At 42.4% G+C, this 20,881-nt stretch overlaps 1 protein-coding gene across 2 annotated transcripts in view; it reads left to right on the plus strand.

Moving 5' to 3' along the window:
• The window catches only part of MsrA (methionine sulphoxide reductase A), a 53,888-nt gene extending 33,920 nt beyond the window's left edge, over positions 1–19,968 (plus strand). For both annotated transcript variants that reach the window (XM_069325965.1, XM_069325966.1), the window contains one exon: positions 16,501–19,968. In XM_069325965.1, coding sequence (XP_069182066.1) covers positions 16,501–16,732 — 232 coding nt within the window. In that variant the 3' untranslated portion in view covers positions 16,733–19,968. The remainder of the gene's footprint in view (positions 1–16,500) is intronic.
• Positions 19,969–20,881: the final 913 nt, after the last annotated feature.

Below are 20,881 nucleotides of genomic sequence, written 5' to 3' on the forward strand. Positions count from 1 at the left end.
GATACAACCTTCTATGAAGCTTTTGAGATCAGGATTGGCATTATAGTTTAGCGTTTTATATATGTATAATACACATGAGAGAATGTGCAGTGACTTAATGTCTAACATATTCAGATATTTAAGTAGGGGTACCGAGTGATGTCTGGGGCCAGAATTGGATATTGTCCTAATAGCAGCTTTGTGTTGAGTAATTAGAGGACGTAAGTGATTTTGGGTAGTAGAGCCCCAAGCACAAATACCATAGTTGAGATATGGATAGATAAGGGAGTAATAGAGAGTCACCAGGGCAGGGCGTGGTACATAATATCTGATCTTAGAAAGAATGCCCACAGTTTTTGAAACTTTTTTTGATATGTTTAGAATGTGTCCCTGGAAATTAAGCTTGTGGTCAATGAGAATACCAAGGAATTTGCCATCTAATTTGTTACAAATTTGGGTATTGTTTATTTTGAGATTTATTTGATTAGAGGATTTATTGCCAAACAGAATATAAAAGGTTTTGTCAATGTTAAGGGTGAGTTTGTTGGCAGTTAGCGACAGATGGACTTTATTTAGCTCAGTATTTACTGTGGCATTTAGAGCAAGGGGATCAGGACTGGAGTAAATGAAGGTTGTGTCGTCAGCAAATAGAATTGGTTTGAGGTGTTGGGAGGCATTTGGAAGGTCATTAATGTAGATGAGAAAGAGGAGAGGGCCAAGTATGCTGCCCTGGGGAACACCAATGTTGATGGGTAGGGTGGGAGAAATTGTATTATTCACAGAAACATATTGGAGCCTGTCAGTAAGGTAGGATTTGAGGTATTGTAGGGAGTGTCCTCTGACTCCATAATGATGTAATTTAAGAAGAAGGTTTTGGTGGTTGACAGTGTCAAAAGCTTTACGCAGGTCCACAAACAACCCAACAGAGAACTCATTTTTATCAAGAGCTGTATGAATCGAGTTAAGCATACTAATAAGTGCATCGTTAGTGCTTTTTTTTGGGTCTGAAGCCATATTGGCAAGGGCTAAGTATATTGAGTTTGGCTAGATATGAGTAAAGCTGCTTATAGATTAGTTTTTCAAAAATTTTTGACAAGTTTGGCAGGATAGATATAGGTCTGTAGTTGTTAACATCTGTGAGATTACCACATTTGTGGACAGGCGTTACTCTCACTTTTTTTAGAATATCTGGGAAGGTTTGGAGTTCAAGTGACTTGTTGAAGAGCAAAGCAATAGCAGGGGCTAAAGATCTGGAGGCTTTTTTGTAAATTAAAGTTGGTATCTCCTCAAGGGCACCAGACTTGGTTTTAAGGGAAAGGATTATCTCATTGACGTCAGTGGAATTAATAGGCTTTAGGTACAGAGACTGTGGATAGTTACCTGAAAGATAGTCATTAATGTCTGTACTGGAAGATGGAATATCATTTGCAAGGGATGAACCAATGGAAGAGAAGAACCTATTGAACTCAGTAGCAGAATCAGAGGCTGAAAGCTGACCATCGTTATTAGACAGGAGAGTCGGTTTGTTATTTAAAGACTTCTTTGATCCCAATATTTGAGAAATTGTTCTCCAAGTTTGTTTAATGTTGCTCTTTATTTGGGTAAATTTATCTTCGTAGTATTTAGTTTTGGCTCGTCTAATTATCTTAGACAGCAATAATGAGTAATTCTTTGAGAATTCTTTGGAGACAATTCCTAACCTATACTTCTTCTCAAGGTCATGTTTTTTATTAATAGATTTAAGTATTCCCTTTGTAAGCCAGGGATTGTTAAGCCTTTTGGTTGTGACTTGTTTTGTAAGCATAGGACAGTGGGTATTATAAAGGCTAAGAGTTTTTTGAAGAAAAGATTGTACTGCAAGGTTGATGTCCACTATGTTACCTAACTCGGACTCCCAGTTGACATTATCAGCAGCAGTTATAAAATTGTCTATAGCAGTTTCATTGTGTAGTCTAAAACGTATCACTCTTGACTCAAGAGGTGGTTTGCTAATGTTAGTTAAGAGAAATGTGGGGTAATGATCTGTAGTGCTATCGGTGATTATACCTGAAGTAAGCGGAGAGGTTATGTTTGTCCAGATGTGATCAAGCGTCGTGGCAGTGCTATCAGTGATTCTAGTAGGTCTAGTGATTAAGGGTATGAGGAAGCAGGAATTCATACAGTTGAGGAAGCTAACAGCAGTGGGGTGTTCAGGCTCGCAGAGGTCAATATTAAAGTCCCCTGCGATAATTAGGTGGTTTTTGTTCAGTCTGTTATCAAGTATTAGATTTCTAAGGTTTGAGTTGAATTCGGACACATCAGTGTTAGGAATTCTATAAACTGCACCCACAGTCAGGACAGACTCGGCACCCTTGACTCTGAAGCTGGCGAAGATATACTCCCCATAGCAGTCTCTGGTTCTAATTTCTTTTAAGCATGTTAGTTCTTGGTGGTAGTAAAGAGCAGTGCCACCACCTCTCTGAATTTGACGACAGTTGTGAATTGCTGAGTAGTTAGGCATGTTAAAGAGCTGAGTAGTATCCTCTTTCAACCATGTTTCAGTAAGTATAATAAAAGAGAATTTGTTGTCAATAGCTTCAATCAAGGCACTAACATCATCGAAGTGTTTACCTAGGGATCTAACGTTCAAATTGATTACAGAGATATTGTGATTATGAGTTAATACATTGTTTACATCATGTGCTGCAAAATATCTGCAATTTAGATCATTAAAGTGATAATTGTCATAGATAGTGGATAAGAGGTTAAGTTCAGGGTCTATACTTGTCTGCATAAAAAAAGCTGATTGCAGGAAAAACAAGGGAAGAAAGGCAAATAACAAGGTAGAAATAAGCTATAAAATAGGGAAAAAGATGTACACAATACAGAACAAAGCAAACTCAAAAGGGGCTTACAGGGGTACAATGGAGTAAGGGAGTATGGCTAGGCTAGGCAACCTAGGTAATAAATGAGATTAACGAAAAAACATATAAACATGGACTATACAAAACACAAGATATAGAAATACAAAACAAAAATATAAACAAGACTAAGCAATACAAAAACAAATTGAGCAAAAATGAAAAATGAGGTAGATTGCTTACAAGTACTCTCAGGTACACTGTAAGTAACAATTTGCAATTTGAGATACAGGCAAAGCCAGGGGTACAATGGAGTAAGGGAGCATGGCGAGGCTAGGCAACCTAGGTAATAAATGGAATCAAAGAAAAGTTGAATAATAAGCATAGGCAAATTTAAGCTAATGATTATTAACTATAAATAGTTCAGTTATGCCTGTATAATTAATAAGACCTGAAGAACTATTTATGCACTCAATTAAATAATTTCAGTAAATGACTAGTTAAGAGTAAGTTAAAAATTAAGTCAGAAAATGAAACAATGAGACTTAGGAAACCTAGCCCCACTAGTTGACAGGGGGTTAATTAAGTTAATTCACTGGGAGTGATAATGAGCTGAGACAGACCACATTGGGAGAGGAAAGCGTTGAGGTTCTCTTCTTTAGTAATTGTGAACATTTTGCCCTCTGCGGTTTTTCTCACCTTTATCAGTCCATCTCTAACGAAGCACTGATGAATCGCATCTGGGTTTTTTTGACGGATTTGACGCAGGCGGTAGAGGAGGTGCTGTCTGTTCCTAGTCAAGCACTCGTTGATGTATAATCCCTTCCGTTGGGCTACAGCTGTCCGGACTAGATTGGATTTCGTGAACTGGGAAGACAGCTTCAGGCGAATTTTCCGTTGGTTTTGACTTGATGGATTCTTTTTGCCTACTCTGTAGGCAGCAATAACGTCAGATTTGTTTAGAATGAGCTGCAATTTGTCTTTTATGAGATCCAGAGCTATTTCGACACAGTTTTCACCATCATGTTCCACAGGTATATCTTGGGACGACACTATAACAGAGTCTAGCAGCTTTTGCTGGTCTTGTTCATCCTGGGAGACAGAACGCTGGGCTGAAAATGTACTGATACATGCAGTCATTTTGTTGAGGGCTTCCTCCTATCTTCTATGCCTTTCCCACCAACTGACCCTGCAGAAGAGATACCCATTGCGTTTCAGGCCATTCCATACTCCGTGCCAACTTTTCAAAATGAGTGAAGAACTGGTCTGGGTCAGTCTCACAGAATAGAGGAAACTTGACATTTTTGTTAACCTTTAACTGCCCAGGTGTTCCAACAACACCGGTATTTTCTGATCTAATTCCCAATTCTGCTAGCCTAATCTCTAACTCTATTTTTTTCTGAGCTTGCTCCACTTCTAACGTCTTCATAGATAGTTCTTGAGCTTGCTCTGCCTCTGTCCTCTTCTGAGCTTGCTCTGCCTCTGTCCTCTTCTGAGCTTGCTCTGCCTCTGTCCTCTTCTGAGCTTGCTCTGCCTCTAGCCTCTTCTGAGCTTGCTCTGCCTCTAGCCTCTTCTGAGCTTGCTCTGCCTCTAGCCTCTTCTGAGCTTGCTCTGCCTCTAGCCTCTTCTGAGCTTGCTCTGCCTCTAGCCTCTTCTGAGCTTGCTCTGCCTCTAGCCTCTTCTGAGCTTGCTCTGCCTCTAGCCTCTTCTGAGCTTGCTCTGCCTCTAGCCTCTTCTGAGCTTGCTCTGCCTCTAGCCTCTTCTGAGCTTGCTCTGCCTCTAGCCTCTTCTGAGCTTGCTCTGCCTCTAGCCTCTTCTGAGCTTGCTCTGCCTCTAGCCTCTTCTGAGCTTGCTCTGCCTCTAGCCTCTTCTGAGCTTGCTCTGCCTCTAGCCTCTTCTGAGCTTGCTCTGCCTCTAGCCTCTTCTGAGCTTGCTCTGCCTCCAACTGCAACTTCTTTAGTTCCACTTCTGCCTGCCACTGCATCTGAGTCTCTACCTTTCCTGTAGTTACAACATTTGCACCACTGGTGGACGGGGACTGCTCTAATATTTTCTGTGGGAGAATTTGCTCATCTACCCGGTGCATCATTATCTCTCTTAGCAGTTCCATCTTCACCATTCCCATGCGCAATAATAGTCCATAGTGCTTGCCAACAGCCACTAGGATAGACATTTTTGCCGCTTTCAAACCCTCAACACTAGGATTGTTGACAATTTGTTGTGCTACCAAATCCATTTTTAGTGTACTAAGATACAGCAGACTCCAACACAAAATTTATGCTTCTGCATCACCTTTCTCTTTTTAGGTTGAGAATTTTTGAAAACTGATAAGAACAGTGCTTAGTTCACTTGACTGCCCTGTCAACTGGTAAATTTTTTGGACTCGAGAACACACACAAATTTTCTTAAAACACGTTTCATAAAGTGTTTATGCACATAAATGCACATAAATAAGTAATAAAGTACATATTCATATTATACCAATATTAAAAATATTCTAAATTTCTACACAAGTTATAGTGAATAAATAGGCTACACAATTTTTATGTCAGGTTACACGTACAGGCTATCCACTTTTATTAGGCTCTCGATCAGGCTGCTCAATAAATGAGGTGCTCCCGGACAGGCTACTCAATTGTGTCATGGGGCATGTGTTGTCAAACTTTTGTCATAGTTGTGTCTCGGAGGCCTGTTAAGAACTTAGTGGTGGTGGACCTTCAAATGTTGTCTAGGGAAATAGATGATTGTACTTGAGCCTAGGGCAAATCAAATAGTAAGGTAAACAGCCTAGTACAAAGACATAAATTTATATGTATAAAACACAGATATTACACACATGAAATATTGTTCCTTACAACACAAGGTCATTATAACGTGATATAACCCCCCAAGCGGGCTCTATATACCTTAAAGCTCTTCGTCCTAATCCTGGAACCGTGCACACAGCCACCACAGCTATCCACCGATGACACATATATTTACACCTCTAGGAAACCTGGACTCTCTCTCTTAAAGAACACCTCCAAAGTCTGCATAACTACTCTACAATATCTTGCATCCCTGTTTAGATACGAAGGTAGGCTTATCTGACTGTACAGCCAGAGAAAACCCCTCAAATAGCAGGACCGGGTCGACAGTGATACACCTCCCCTCAAGTCAAGATGGTGTCCACCTCTTATGCGTCATCGCCCCATAATACTCTATGCTTTACATTTGCAATCAAACCCTTTATTGACTTTATTTTATTTACCATATTCCCCATGCATGCTTTTTGATTGAGTCCATTTTTCCCTCACATAGTTAGGCTATTCCAGTTCACATTATTCCTGACGATCTCCAGCTGAGAAGATACTACTTTGTTGGGCGGAGTATTACTGGTAACTCGCAGTCTCCCTGAAATCGGCTATAGATATTTTCCTATCAAAAATTCTCCACTGTGTCCACCAACATTTTATACTTGAAACTAACCTCCACAGGAGGTAAGGTTTGTAACACTGAGCTGCATGTACCTTGGGCCATCTTCCCTAGATGCCCTGTAAGTACTGCCCTTGCGACTTGGGGGTTATCCTCCACAAGCTGTTCGAGGACTACCTCCATAGAAATCTTTTGCTGCTCGGTGATTGCCCGCCTTTGGGGTCAGCTGAGGCTTTCATAGCCACTGTTTGACCTTGGGTAGAAGGTAGTATTGTCGCTGGTAGAGGTGTCATGTACTGTGTGCAGCTTGTCACCTATTATCACAGCGGCCGGTTCTGTTTCCTCCTGGAGACGTTGGGCTTTTGTGGGGGTTTTCTTTTTCTTTTTCGTATTCTCTTTCTTTGTTGCCTGGTGAGGTGGTGCCTTGTTCACCCTCTGTTATTCTGGTGCTCCGCCCACTGGGTTTCCTGTGATTGTACACGTCGCAAGGGTTCAGCTTTAATTGTTCTCTCGGTTGGGCCAACTAGTTAACAGTACAGTACCTGGGCTTCCCTTAGCAGTCAGCCTAAGGGACCATGGAAAACCCCATTGGGGCTCATTGGTCCAGTAGATGCATCCTATGGGTCCCATCTCACTTGCTCCAATTCATCCAGTCCACTGATACTGATGATCGGGTGCAGGGCGGCTTCGGCGATGCATGCAAGGTTTCGGTTGCTGCAACGTGCTAGGTTGGTTGCCTTTTCAGATGCCTCACTTTGGTTATAGGGACCAATACTTAAGGGCATAAGTCACTTCGACTTTGGTTTCGTCCACGCTCCCTCGTGCTTCCCCTGCTGTTGTTTGTCCTGCTCCCCGTCCTTACCCTGCTACCGGCTCTCAGACATTTGAGGGTTTCGGAGTCTGGGCAGGGTTTAGATGTTGGTGAGACTTGGGCCTTTTCATTAGGGGCAGAGAGTTTGGAGGACGGCTCTGTCCCCGGCCCTGGCATGGAGTATCCCGGGGCTGGGGAGGAGTTGACTTGTGGGGCTTGGGCCCCGATTGACCCCATTTGGGTGTTGGTACCCTCGGCACTGGGCTTGTTGTTGCAGGGGGAGGGGTTTTCTTACCCCCCTTCCTATACGAATTTGATATGAGATCTGCTCCTTCCCAGGTTCGGTTCCAGGTTCCCTTGGGTTCTTCGGTCCCTTCCTTCCAGAGGTTTGCAGCTTCCCGCATCCCGTCTAAGGAGGTTCAGAAGGCCATTGCAGCATACCTCCTGTGTGACCCGGATTTTGCCTCGATAACGAACCCTTCCTTATTTGAGTTCGGTTCTGCTTTTCCTTATTGGGTGCATTACAAGGTGCCGGAGTCATCCTGGTTGGCAGACTGTCCTTTCTTTTCTTTGAGGGCGTGGCATTCATTCCGTCGGACCCCGCACGCTTAAGTGGCAGGAAACTTTTACAGTTGTTCAGGTTTACCTGGGGGGCGAGTTGGAGCACCCCAATGAGTGCTTATTCGCCCTCATTCTTCCTAAGGATATTGGCCAGGTGCAGGTTCCCATCCTTTCAGCGTCCCTGGTAGCTGAGGATTTGCACACCCGGGGACACTTACAGTAGCTTCGATTTTGCATTTCTTTTCCCTGCTTGAGCTGTCTTCAGACTGGCTGGAGGAAGGTGTGGAGGCGCTGGGTGCCGAGCCGGTGTTGGGTGTGTTTGCCTCAGCGGCTCGGGCGTCGGCTGCCTTGTTGAAATTGTTTGTGCCGATTCTGAAGGAAGCGGTGTCTCTGTTCTTTGCTTCTCGCCTCACGTGCCTGCAGGCTGTGCTCGCTCATTCCCGGGAATCCGTGTGGGCCCTGGCTCTTAGGTTTTCATCGCCCTTTTGTCCATTGCTCTTTGCAGATTCTGCAGTTGTGCAGTATCTGCAGGTGGCTTCTTCTACCTGTTGCCCTATGTCTGACTTGTTGGTTCTCTGGAGTGGCCATGAAGGTCTTTCCCTGGAGGGATTGTGCCAGGGTTCGGGGTTCCTTCGGTCGTGGTAAGCCAGTGGTGCCAGTTTCAGAACTGACGTTGTGTAACACCATAAATTCTATATATCCTTACATGTGATAGGGAGAAGTATAGCAAAGGAAGGAAGGAAGGAAGAAAGGAATAAGGGAGAAGGGATGAAAAGGAAGGAAGTGGATGGGAGGTGGAAAGGTTTAGAAAACGTGGACGGGGAGGGGGAACTCATCTGTGGGGCAACAGAAAATGAGGGCCGCACAGGAAGAGGAGAGGAGGAGGGATAGGAGGGAGAAGGGAGAGTAGGAGTGATAAGGAGGAGTAGAGTGTAAGTAGGAGTAGGGAGAGAGAGAACATCAGATAGACTGATGTTCTATCTATGAAAATGATGTTATACTGCTGTTAATTTTACTTTACATATTTATGTAAGCTGCCATCACCTGTCTCCTTCACAAACTAAATCTTAATTCCACTTAAACAATGCAACAGGAACATTGCTTAATTAGTTATCTCTCACTTGTTCATCAAGTTATTTCTAGGCTTAACTCTAACTTGTGGGGACATTGATTCACAAAGAGGACTGAACAAAAGTCAAGCTTGTCATTCTACTCATAGACATTTATTGAATCAAATTATTTTAATTTCCAGCAATTGAAAACTAGTTCTTATTATTTAACATTTGGCCATCCTATTATTTAACACATTACTGGCCTAATTAAAAGGGGGGGGGATCACCCACCCCATACACACCCACACCATACACACCCACACCATACATGGCTAAATGGTTCAGACTCCACTAGCTCGTCACCACTAAGGCACACTTCTGGTTTAAGACAACGCATAACTGAACTCTTACCTCACTAACAACTTCACCCAGGGGTGGGTGATGGGTAATCACCCGCCCAGATGGAGGAGCTGTTTGGATGTACTCTCCCTTGCAAAGGTTCCACTCTGATTAATCTACAATCCCATGCCACCCCTGGGCGTGGACGCTGGGTACTCGGGCAAGCCATAACAAGGGCTTCCTTGTTGAAAGTACTGCTGTCAGCAAAGCTGTGCTAGTCAACACCTCACTCATACCATCTTGCTCCTCACCAACACGCACACACGCATACACACTGTCAGGGTTCACCCCCTTCCTACTTATGGTTGGGGTCGTCCCACGGGTCTTAGTTCCACAGCACCAGGCGCCACTGCCCGCCCTGGGGCACCCTCCAGTCAACTAAGGGCTGGCCTTATATATACCCCTAGCGAGTGGAGAGATTCAAGTATACCTGTGACACACCTGAACCTGCCCGTCCTGACACTGGGACGCTCTCTTAGATATATAGTCGCCAGCTGGGTGTTTATACTCGTGTCCCAGCAACACGTCAGTGGTCTCATTAGTTATTTTAATTTAAGGATGCAATCTCATGTGCAGTGCAAGGTGACACCAACAGTTTCACTCAAGATAGCCCTAGAGAATGGAAGCTCACTCAAACACATAGGTAAGATTAAAAATTTACTGAAGAAAAATATATACACTTGTATAGGGAAATAATCAGGTGGAAATTTCCGATGGCGGCAACCTTCTCTTGTCGCGTCTCTGGCAACACGGTCAGCTGACTGGGTCCACACGTCAGGCGGCAGGCACACACTTCGCGCCTCTGGCAACACGATCAGCTGGCGGCTCCAACTGTCAAACCGGCGGGGGAACGCCTCGTGCCTCTGGCAACACGATCAGCTGACTGGGTCCAACTGTCAGACCGGTGGGGTGACACTTCACGCCTCTGGCAGCTGGATGATTCAAAATTCGTTTCTGGCTTCTTGAGAACCAGCTACACTACACTACACTACCCAGATACACTAACGTCGCCACATCTACGTACTTATGTTCCACCACCAATTTACACCTACATGAGCTCCTTGGCTCCTAGCCTAACATTATCATATAGACAATAAATGGTAACAAGAAATGCTCACGATATATAAAATATCCTAGCTCGCCTAGATAAAAGGGGTAAAGGGAGGGATAACTATCTACCTTACTTCATTCCTTTACGAAGCCGGCTCGTCCTCTGGCGAGGGATGATGAGGTTCCTGGACCTGGCTTCTGGTCTTCAGTTGATCAGTTCCCACACACACAAGTTCTCAGTCGTCCTCGTAGTAACGCATCCATGCCGTACTCACACCCGGCAGGTACGACCCTCTTCCTTCTCTCACTCGGGGTACTGGAGTCGGATACCTGCGCCGTTGTCCTCTTCCTCCTGTCACTGGCGCTGGAGACACATTTGCAGTCCAGTGGAGCTCCCCTTGCCTCACTTCCAGGAGATTCGGCCCGGCCGTCGTTATTCGCTTGGTATGTAGAACGTGATTCGCCGGACGTCCCAGACGTTTCCTGCCCAACGTTCGCCCCTGCTACAGACTCTTGAATATAGAGCTCTTTCGGGGGGTTCGGGGTTCATGGGGTGGGCTTCTTCTCCTGCGCGCTGTTAGGTCATCTTGGAGTGGGTGCGCTTGGGCGGGGTCGAAATGACCTAATCCCTTAGGCAGGGGGTTTCTGCTTCTTTTGGTGCCAGATGCTTGGATGGAAACTCTGGACCTCCAGGACGTGATTTGGCACGTCCCGATTCATTCGGGGTTCAGGGACTGGCTCGGTTTTGTTGTGGGGCAACAAGCTTACTCCTTTCATTGCCTTCCTTTTGGCTTGAATCTGGCACCTTGCATTTTTACACGCCTGCCTTAACCGGGTTATGGTGACACGCATACGTCTGCTAGGTGTTCGTGTTCTGGCCTACCTCGATGACTGGCTGGTGTGAGATCCCAGCCAGACCGTGTGTATGCTCGCCAGGAGTTTGGTTCTTTCCCAGCTCGCCAGGGTCGAGTTCCTGGTGAACTGGAGGAAGTCCCATCTGGTTCCCTCTCCGGTTCAGGACTTGGCTGGGTCTTGTGCGAGACTCTCAGACTGCTTCCTTGTCTCTCCCTCCCGTGTCATTGCTGTGGTTGCAGTGCAACCTTCAGCTGTTTTTGAAGGGCTCCCGGGTCACTCCTCGGTTGCTTGAGCAGCTGTGCGGGGGTCAGAACTTTGGCGTGCTAGTTTATCCACCAGGTCAGGTCTGGCTTTGGCGGTTGTTCCGGTTCCTTCAGGGACATCCCTTCCACCTCTCTCGCGATCATTGGGGTCAGCCTCCGGGGCCTTGCGTTGGCTGCTGCGTCGCCAGCTTCCTCTTCAGGTTTTTCGGGGTTTACTGCCGTGGCACCTACCTGAGTCCTTGATCGATGTGTACACAGATGCATCGTCTCTTGGCTGGGGTTTTGTGACCCCAGCCAAGGGTCAGTGTGGTCTGTCCTTCTGTCAGGCTCACAGCACGGTACGGAAGTTCTCGGCAGTGTGGCTGTCGCTTTGGAGGGTTTATGTTGCTCGCGGATCGATGATCTGGCTCCATTCAGACTGCGCCCCAGTGGTTCATTGCTTAAACCAAGAGGGTTCAATGCGGTCCTTGGCTCTTTGGGGCTGGTCGCTTCAGGTGATTCATCTGCTGAATTCTCGGGGTTTGGCTCTCCTGTCGGTTCACATCCAAGAGGGTGTCCAACGTCCTAGCGGACGGCCTGTCTTGGTTCATTCCCCTTTCCACAGAATGGAAAGTCGACGCCAACTCGTTCAGTTGACTCTGCCAAACGTACAGGCAGCCGGAGGTGGACCTTTTCGCGTCGGCGTGGTCGAGGTGTCTCCCGGTATATGTGGCGCCCTTCCCTGACTGCGAGTCAGTCGGGGGTCGATGCCTTTCAGCAGGACTGGTCGAGGTGGGGTTACCTATACCTCTTCCCGCTGGTTATGGTGTTGCTTCAGGTCCTGGCTCATTTGGATGGGGTAGCAGTTCTGTTGAGTCCCTAGTGGCCGGCCCAGCCTTGGTTTCTGGTACTGCTTGCTCGGTGTCCGAACCCAGGGACTTTTCCGTGGCTCCGCCTCTTCCAGCAGATCGGTCTAGTCCGGTATGTGGCTGGTTCGATCTTCACTTTTGGTCTTTCTGACGCGGGTCTATCTCCACTTGTATGGTGATCAGGTGTCTTCGTTGGTGTCCCACCTGCATGTTTCATCTCTGTGGCAGTATGAAGTTTCCTGGCATTTTTTTTGTAATTTTTTGTCTCTTTGTACGTTTCTTCGGTTTCAAATCAGGTTGTTTGGACCTTTCTCTCTTGGCTGTTTCAGGACCATCATCTTGTGCCGAATATTATCACCTCGTATTGTGCGGTGCTGGTGGAGCCTCTCCTGCTTGCGTTTGGGGGTGGATGTTACTTCCGCTTCGTTTCACAAGCTGTCTCGTAAGTTGTTTCACCTCTGGCCTGCATCTTCTCACTTTTCAGTTTGTGGTGGCCCCTTCAGTTCGGGATTGTTTTGATAAGGCTCTTTTCTTGTTTGCATTGGCCTCTGGGGGGTTGGGTCGGGGAGCTTCATGCTCTCCTCTGATGCACGGGTTTTCGCTCTTTCGGTCCTGGTGGTAGGTTTGTTCGTTTGCAGCCCTTTTCTTCTTTTCTGGTGAAGAATGAGACAGCATCTTTCTGGGAAGGATCACTAGGTGGTTAACCACCGTGCTGCACCTAGTTTATTGTGAAATTCCCCGTGCGCATGAAATAGTGTTCCCCCAAAAAATGTTTCTTCGTAAAATGATAAATTCCCTTCCCTGAACATGTCTATGTAAAAATAAATACCAAATTCCACTTACTTTGGCTGTGGGGACGTGGACAAGGTGCACTTTGACGTCATCAGGGACTGGTCGCCCGTACATGACTCGCCCAGACACGGTCGTGCAGGCCATTCAAGCACAGGTATTGCCACAAATATATTTTCAATTATTTGTTCTATGTATTTCCAATGCGGTTTTATTTGTTTTTTTATCGTATATGATGCATATTTATGTCCTTTACAATATGTATACAGTAGAAGGTTCATAATGTTCCATGGAATTGTGATACATGTCAGTAATGTGTCCACAATGTTTATTGTCGCAATATTACATGTTAAAAATTCACTAAAATTACAATATGTACAGTTTCACACACTATTTACACAGTAACACACTGTATTACACACTCAGTACTTCGGAAGTGAGTAATAATCAACAAAGTAGTCAATGGTGCACAGCGCGACTTCACTCTCGTTGCACCAGGTACAGATAAATTTTCGCTTCCTGTTTCTTCATTCTGTGTGCTTGCAAATAACGCACTCACACCCTTGGCTTTAGTATTTGTGGGTTGTATGTAGACAAGCTTGTAAAGCATAAGGTAGTATTGAAAAGATTATAGGAAAAGATAAATTTGTAAGGTAGTCTTGAAAAGATCGCTTTGTATGGTCCCACACAGGAAGAGATTCAGCTTGCCTGAAAGAGAATCCATCACTCAGAAAGAGATTTAGCTATCCTCAAAGAGTGTCCGTCAGTCAGGAAAAGATTCAGGTATTCTTGAAAATATCAATGGGAAAACACCACCATGGAAGCCGCTAACATTGTTCATCTATAATATTTGTATCAGATGCATCATCACTGAACGCAGAAAACGATTCATCTATGTATCATCTAAATAAATTGGAGATAGCATAGGATTGCAAGGTGATGCTCAGAGCTACAACTGGATATGTTCGCTGTATCGTCCTCATAGGTGTTGCATCACTTGCATCTGACCTTTGTGTTCGATCCTTATTGTGCCTAGCTTCACCAATATTATGACCCTTATGTTCTTCAAACAATAAGGTTTGAATTTCACCGACAGAGCGTTATCTTTCAACACCACGTCAGACAGGTGTTTGGAAGCCAGAGGCGCGTGCGCCACCCATGGTTGCTCGCTCAGTACTAACCCAGCTAGTAGCCCTACGGCATTCTGGGAATTTTTTCCAAGATGACTGCCTCTCACTGGAGGTCCTAAGAGTCCATTTCGTACACAACCAACCTCCCACACATTTAGAATGATACGGAAAAATCTAAAATAGTTTTCTTGGTTGGTGCAGTTTCCCGCCGACCAAGAATACTTGGTTGGCGCAGTTAAGTGGTTACTGCTTGGTTGGTTCGGGCCGGGTGTGCATCATAGGTTGGCCAAATGTGGCTCTTCGCCGTTATTTGCGCGCCACGGCTTCGGTGGCTGGGGACAAGCTTTGGGTTGACCTGGTTTCCCTTCTTCCCTGTCCAAGGCTTGTGTCTCCCAGGTCATCCGCAGGGTTATTCGGTCCAGCCAGCCTGCGGTCTATCCTTGTGCCCATGACGTTCGCAACTCTGCTGCTTTAGCTGCCGTTTTTGGTAATCTGTCTTGGGCTGACATTCGGGCGTGAGGGTTTTGGAGGTTGAACAGAGTCCTGGCCACACGATACCTTGTTAAGGCATTAACCCTTCCACTGCTCAGGGGTCCTGAGAACATTTACGCCCCTGTGCAGAAGAAAAAAAAAAATAAAATAAAAATTTAGTTTTCTAAACATGTTAATTTGTGTTCCCTGAGCAGGGGAAAAATAAAAAAAAATCGTAGGTGACATATTTTGAGCGCAATTGACCGAGGAAGTCTGGCAAAAAGTGGGCGTTGACAGAGCGGTTGTCAGAGCCGGTCAGCGTCACCCGCGCTGACAGATGGGAGTTGCCACAAAGCTATTATCACTTAATTATTTCTATATGTCTGATTGATTTTTTTTTAGTTTTTTTTGCAGTAATATTCTTCAATAGTGTGTATTGTAATACCTGTATATGTATATAATAAAAGTGGTGAATAATCGCTATACTCAAAAGTATAGTGTGCATATTAGTGATTCAATTATTATGTTTATAAAACAATAAACAAATAGTTTTGCTGCTATTACACTCTATACACAGGTTATATATAAGTATCTGCATGTTTTGTTCACCATAACGAACCACTAAGTTGGTATTGAGTCGAAAAGCAACGAGGAGTTACCGCCACACACCAGCAACCACTCAATGCCACTCCCTCAACAATGCTTCACTCGGCCACTTTTTCCTCCCACCATCCTGTTTTATATTTTATTCACAATATGCAGATGTTATATATAAGAAACTACATGTTTTGTTCACCACAAGTGTACAACTAAGCAGATATAGTTAGTTTAGGCACTAAGAGCCGTCGCTATACACACAGTCAGCTAGCGGCTGCCTCACTCACACAAGGCCACACGCACTAAACTTTCTCCCCCAGCAATACCGTTTGTGGTGTTATGACACTATATACAGACGTTATATATAAGTATGTATATGTTTTGTTCATCACAACTGTACAGCTAAGCTGATATAGTTAGTTCAGGCACTGAGAATCGTCACTATACACAGTCAGCTGGCGGCTCCCTCACTCATTCAAGATCACACGCACTAAACTTTCTCCCCTAACAATACTGTTTGCAGTGGTATTACACCATATACACATATTACATATAAGTATCTTCATGTTGTATGCACCGTAACTGTACACCTAAGCTTGTAGAGTGCCCAAAGAGCATAGTGGCCACCCTCTGCACAGCCAGACAAATCATGCAGACAACGTCACCTCCGTCACCCAAATGGCTCCTCCCAGCATAATCCTTTTGCTGTTATTACACTAATACACAAATGTAGATAAGTATCTACATTTGTGTTCACCATAGAGAACCACTGAGCTGGTATGGTGAATGCAGACAATAACAGGTGGCCACACAGTCAGTAAACGATGCTATCTCCCTCCGTCTCTCAGCATCACTTGTCCCACAGCACTAATTATTACAACAATCCTGCTATTATCACAACCCTGGTTATTTATATCACAGTCAGGGGTCATCTGTAATATTGTCATCGCTAAATAATAGCAATTATATATTTATTTTGACATTTTTCGGTGATGCTGTGGTCACAAGGTGAACAGCAATGCTGTTCGCTCATGCTGCGTGCGCCAGCCTTGGTTGCTCCAACAGTACTGTGCCTCTCACACCTGAGAATATTGCCCACGATTTTTTTTTAAATGGCATCTGTTTACAAGAGCCCTGAGGAAGCTAATATGAACCCCGTGTAGCCGCAGGCCATTTGAATCGGGCCTGGCACCCTTGGGCGTATATATATACGCCATGCGCACAGTGGGACATGTTACTCAGGGCGTATATATACGCCATGCGCAGTTTAAGGGTTAAAAAAGCTAGGCAGATTGTGGGTATTGCCTATAATATAGCAAGTTCTCACTAGGAACAGTGTCAAGAATATCAAAGATATGTAAATATACCAACATAATGTGTGTATACAGGGTATTTATGAAACAATTAATGTGATAATAAAAATTATCTTGCTTTTATCCAGTTACCATCAGAAGTACCTTCTTCAACGCCACCCAGTACTTATGAATGCCCTTGACATTGATCCAGGAGACGACTTGATAGATAATCATGTAGCTGCTCGCATCAATGGCTATGTTGGAGGCTATGGGACGGTGCCTCAGTTTGACAAGGAATGGCACCAGTGGGGAATTAACGAGAAGATGGCCGACTACATACGAAAAGCAATTACATCTTCACCACGTGACTTATGCTAAATTATGGAACAGTAGATTTAATTGCTATTGTGGAAATGAGATATTAGATCATAGGAACAGATAAATTTTTAATTCAGAATTTTAATATAATCATATTTATATTAAGATGTATTATTAATCAAAGGATTTACTGTACTTGATTGGTAACTTCTTAAACAACATTGCTTGCTTATCACATTTTAAATTATTAGTTTTCAAATTTGATATAAAATTTACACTTGTTTAACTTGGGAAAACTACTTTAATCATCAAATTATGTAGTCCCAAAATAGTGTTAATTGTTTAAATAACTTATTTTGAGTGTTGCATTGTTTGAAGTGATAATAAAGTTTTTGATGAATTAGTTAACTGCAAAAGTTTGTGATTGTTGAATATTGTGTTGTTGCATACTGTAAATTTGAGTGAATGGTGTAAATGTGTGCTTCTATTCCTACCACAGTTCCAGGCCAAACTGCACACCATAAAATGCAATAGAATTCTTGTGTGTGCTCTTGGTGTCATGCTGAAGAGATGATTCAGTCTTATCATAGATATTATTTTGCCTAATCCTGTACTAGAGAGGAGAAGAGTTGATCAGGAGTTCTTTGCACAAATATGCTACAAGAAAATATGTCCAATAGCAATATGATTTAGAGGATTATGAACAAATTCACAGAGGCCTTGACGAGGGTTCGTACCTATACACTGGATGTTCCCAGATGCGCTCTAGTCAGCTGTATCACAACATGGTACAGTTGACCAGAGCGCATCTGGAAACATCCAGCGCATAGGTTCTAAAACTAATCAAGGGGCCCCCTGTGAATTTGTTCATTGACATATCACGTTATTGTGATTTCTGTGTGTGTGTTTAGAAGATTCTTCTCATCTCTGTACTGTACTGAAGATTTGATGACCATTGCGTCGGCGTGAGAACCACCTGCACAGCAGACCACTACCTCTCCTTCAAAGTATTGCAATAGTGCCTCACCAGAAGACCCAAGCCTGGAGTCATGAGTAGGAAATGATATAAATTTGTTTAGAATACTGGTGTTTTTTTTTATTTATCTTCATATATTAGATGTACTATAGTATTTAGCAAGTTTATGCATTTTGAAGAGTGACCATTGATATTGGTAATGCCACAGTTGTCTGTCTCCTGGTATACTGATTGTTATTGTTGGGGTGCTGCTTATAACCCTTCATTAATACCCCAGGGTGTTCTTTCACCCCAGCACAAAATAATTACAAAATAAGTTAAGAGCCATTATGTAATTCAACATAGATTTATATTGACAGTCTTGTGATTCTAAGAATCTTCTGAGAATCTTGTAATTTGCTGCATTATATTTTATATCGATTTAATTTTTTTTCCATGGCACATCGTTATATTAAGTTTTGTACGGGTATTTATTATGGTGATGAAAAAAATATGAAAGGTTATTTGGCAAATGCATCAGTAACAATCAGTATACTGTAAATGAGGTAGCCTTCAATGTTCCTATAATCCAACACACTTGTGTGAAGGAATTTATTCCTTGCTCTGACTTGTCACCTGATGAACTTTTTTTTCAATACATAATTAACAAGCATCATGCTGCGGTCACAACACTCATGCTTACCACAAGTGTTACACACTGTATGTTGTGATCTTGTGATCTTTCACAAAAGCTATATCACTTTGCCCCTTATATTTCGTGCTGGGAGGAAGTAAAGACAGTTGCTTCTTCTGGCAAGACTTATCTGATTTTATCTCATTCTTCTGTAGCATTTGTTCTAAAATCTCATCAGTAATTGCTACATGAAATTGATACATTAGTACCTAAATTCTCTATGAATAATCAGTGCTTTAACTGGAATGATTCCACCCACCAAGAGAAAGAAAATTATTCTGCCTCACATGATCTGAGTTAGGATGGCTGGAACTTTAGTGCTTATAACCCTGTGATTCATTAAGGCACAAAAAAGATCAGGAATATCAGTACTGTATTGCCTTCTCTAAAATACAAGTACATAAATCAATTTTGAAGTGTAACCCCCCCTCCCTCCCCAGGTACTGATGTAAGGTTAATAGTGCTGTTACTCCTATGTCTGCTGTTATTAATGACTTGTTGCTTTATAGTATGTTGAATAACTCTGCGTGGTTGTCTTCATCTGTCTGGGTTCATTGGTTTGCGTGTCGGACGTTCACTATTTTTCCAAATGCTAGTTCACAATACTCTTTAGTCTGGTTGATTATACATCTCCAGACATATGGTAATCTGATGCCTTGATATATGAAATCATTAGCTTTTTCATAATTAATTTTAAGCATCAATTAGAAGCTTTGAAAGTTTGATAGGTTTTACCTATCATAGTTTGATAGGTTTTACCTATCATAGTTTGATAGGATAGGATAGGTATGTGCAGAAACTAAGCGCTGTATTGTTCAATAAAAGTTACACCTTATTCTTCATGAATGTTGCACTAGAAGTAATTCATCTTTAACTTTTGTTAATGTAGTTATTGGTATTGAATGTTAGGCAAAATGAGCAATTTAAATTATATTTTTTTCAAGAAGCAAAAAAACTTTTAGAAAATAAAAGAAGTTACCATCTGAAGAATACAACTCAAATAGTGATTTCTTAGATACTGTTGCTAATGACATTATGGGGGCAACAGTATTTTGAAATCATCTGGCAGGAAAACAATTTACTTTGCAATATCGATTAAGGATGGAGGATATTATAGTAGGATGTAAATTTAATTTTATATAATTTATGCACTAAACACTGATGCCTTCTCTTATCCAGGTTTATCTTTAACATTATTGTACTGTATTATAAAAAAAAAGTATTTTTAATGAATGTTCTGTACCATTATAAATTATTTTATGAACTAAGAGGAAGTTTGTCCTACTGTACGTGTTGAAAACTAGTTGCAGGGTAGTACATGCTGTTCCAAAAGTGAAAAGTCTGTTTCTAACGTTTAAGCAGTCACAGGGGGTCACGTGTAACAGACTAGATAACCGACACTCTTCCTAGCACTCTATGAAACTGGAGAATGAAAGCACACAGCTGTTCTCAGGTGGATGAAGTTACATTGCTGGGATTGATTGTGGGTATTTTGTAGCTCTTACATGTGGCTGGCTGTACTACTAAGCAATCGTGCAGTTTTTATTAGGTTGAGATATTAGCCTTCCGTTATGCAGATAACTAGTGTATTGGTAAATTAATTTTGATTAATACTACTCACTTGCAATAAATATTGTTTGAAACCAAGTCGAGTATTCATTATACTTTTTCCGTATTTACCAAATGGGTAGTTTGTAGTTTGCCCCCCCCCCCTTTTTTTCAGGGTCCATGCAATATCCAGAGAATACTTTTGTAAAGCAACCTGGAAGCTTTCGATACTTCTGTATGATTAGAGGAAACGTAATATCATTGGGACACTGATAACGATGAGGAAAATGTAATGTGGGATGGCAGTACAGTACTGTGCTATTGATGGGAAATTTGGCTCAATATAAGCTTAACTTTTATTAATATACACTGGCTGCCTGTTCCCTGATGCAATGAATTATCAATATTATAAATTATTATAATAATAATAACCGTAACATCATTGAATCATTGAATAAACCATCCCTTGCCCTCACTGGTTCAACAAATGACTACTAAAGCTTATCTCGAGCAAGTGCAAAATGATGAAGATAGGCGTAGGGAGCAGGAGGCCAAACACAAGGTACCAGCTGGGTGAAAAAAACCTTCAGGAATCGGGAAAAGCGAGAGATATTTTATTTATTTATTTTTATATACTGTATGTGTGTGTGTGTGTGTGTGTGTGTGTATATATATATATATATATATATATATATATATATATATATATATATATATATATATATATATATATATATATATATATATATATATATATATATATATATATATATTTTTATATTTTTATATATTTTTTATATATATATTTATATATATATATATATATTTTTATATATATATATATATATATATATATATATATATATATATATATATATATATATATATATATATATTTATATATATATATATATATATATATATATATATATATATATAAAAGAAGGTACATTGGGATTGTGAGGATACATAGTATAGTAATTACATTCTTGTAAAGCCACTAGTACGCGCA

The sequence above is a fragment of the Procambarus clarkii genome, chromosome 17, assembly GCF_040958095.1.
Source record: "Procambarus clarkii isolate CNS0578487 chromosome 17, FALCON_Pclarkii_2.0, whole genome shotgun sequence".
NCBI classification, from domain to species: Eukaryota; Metazoa; Arthropoda; class Malacostraca; order Decapoda; family Cambaridae; genus Procambarus; species Procambarus clarkii.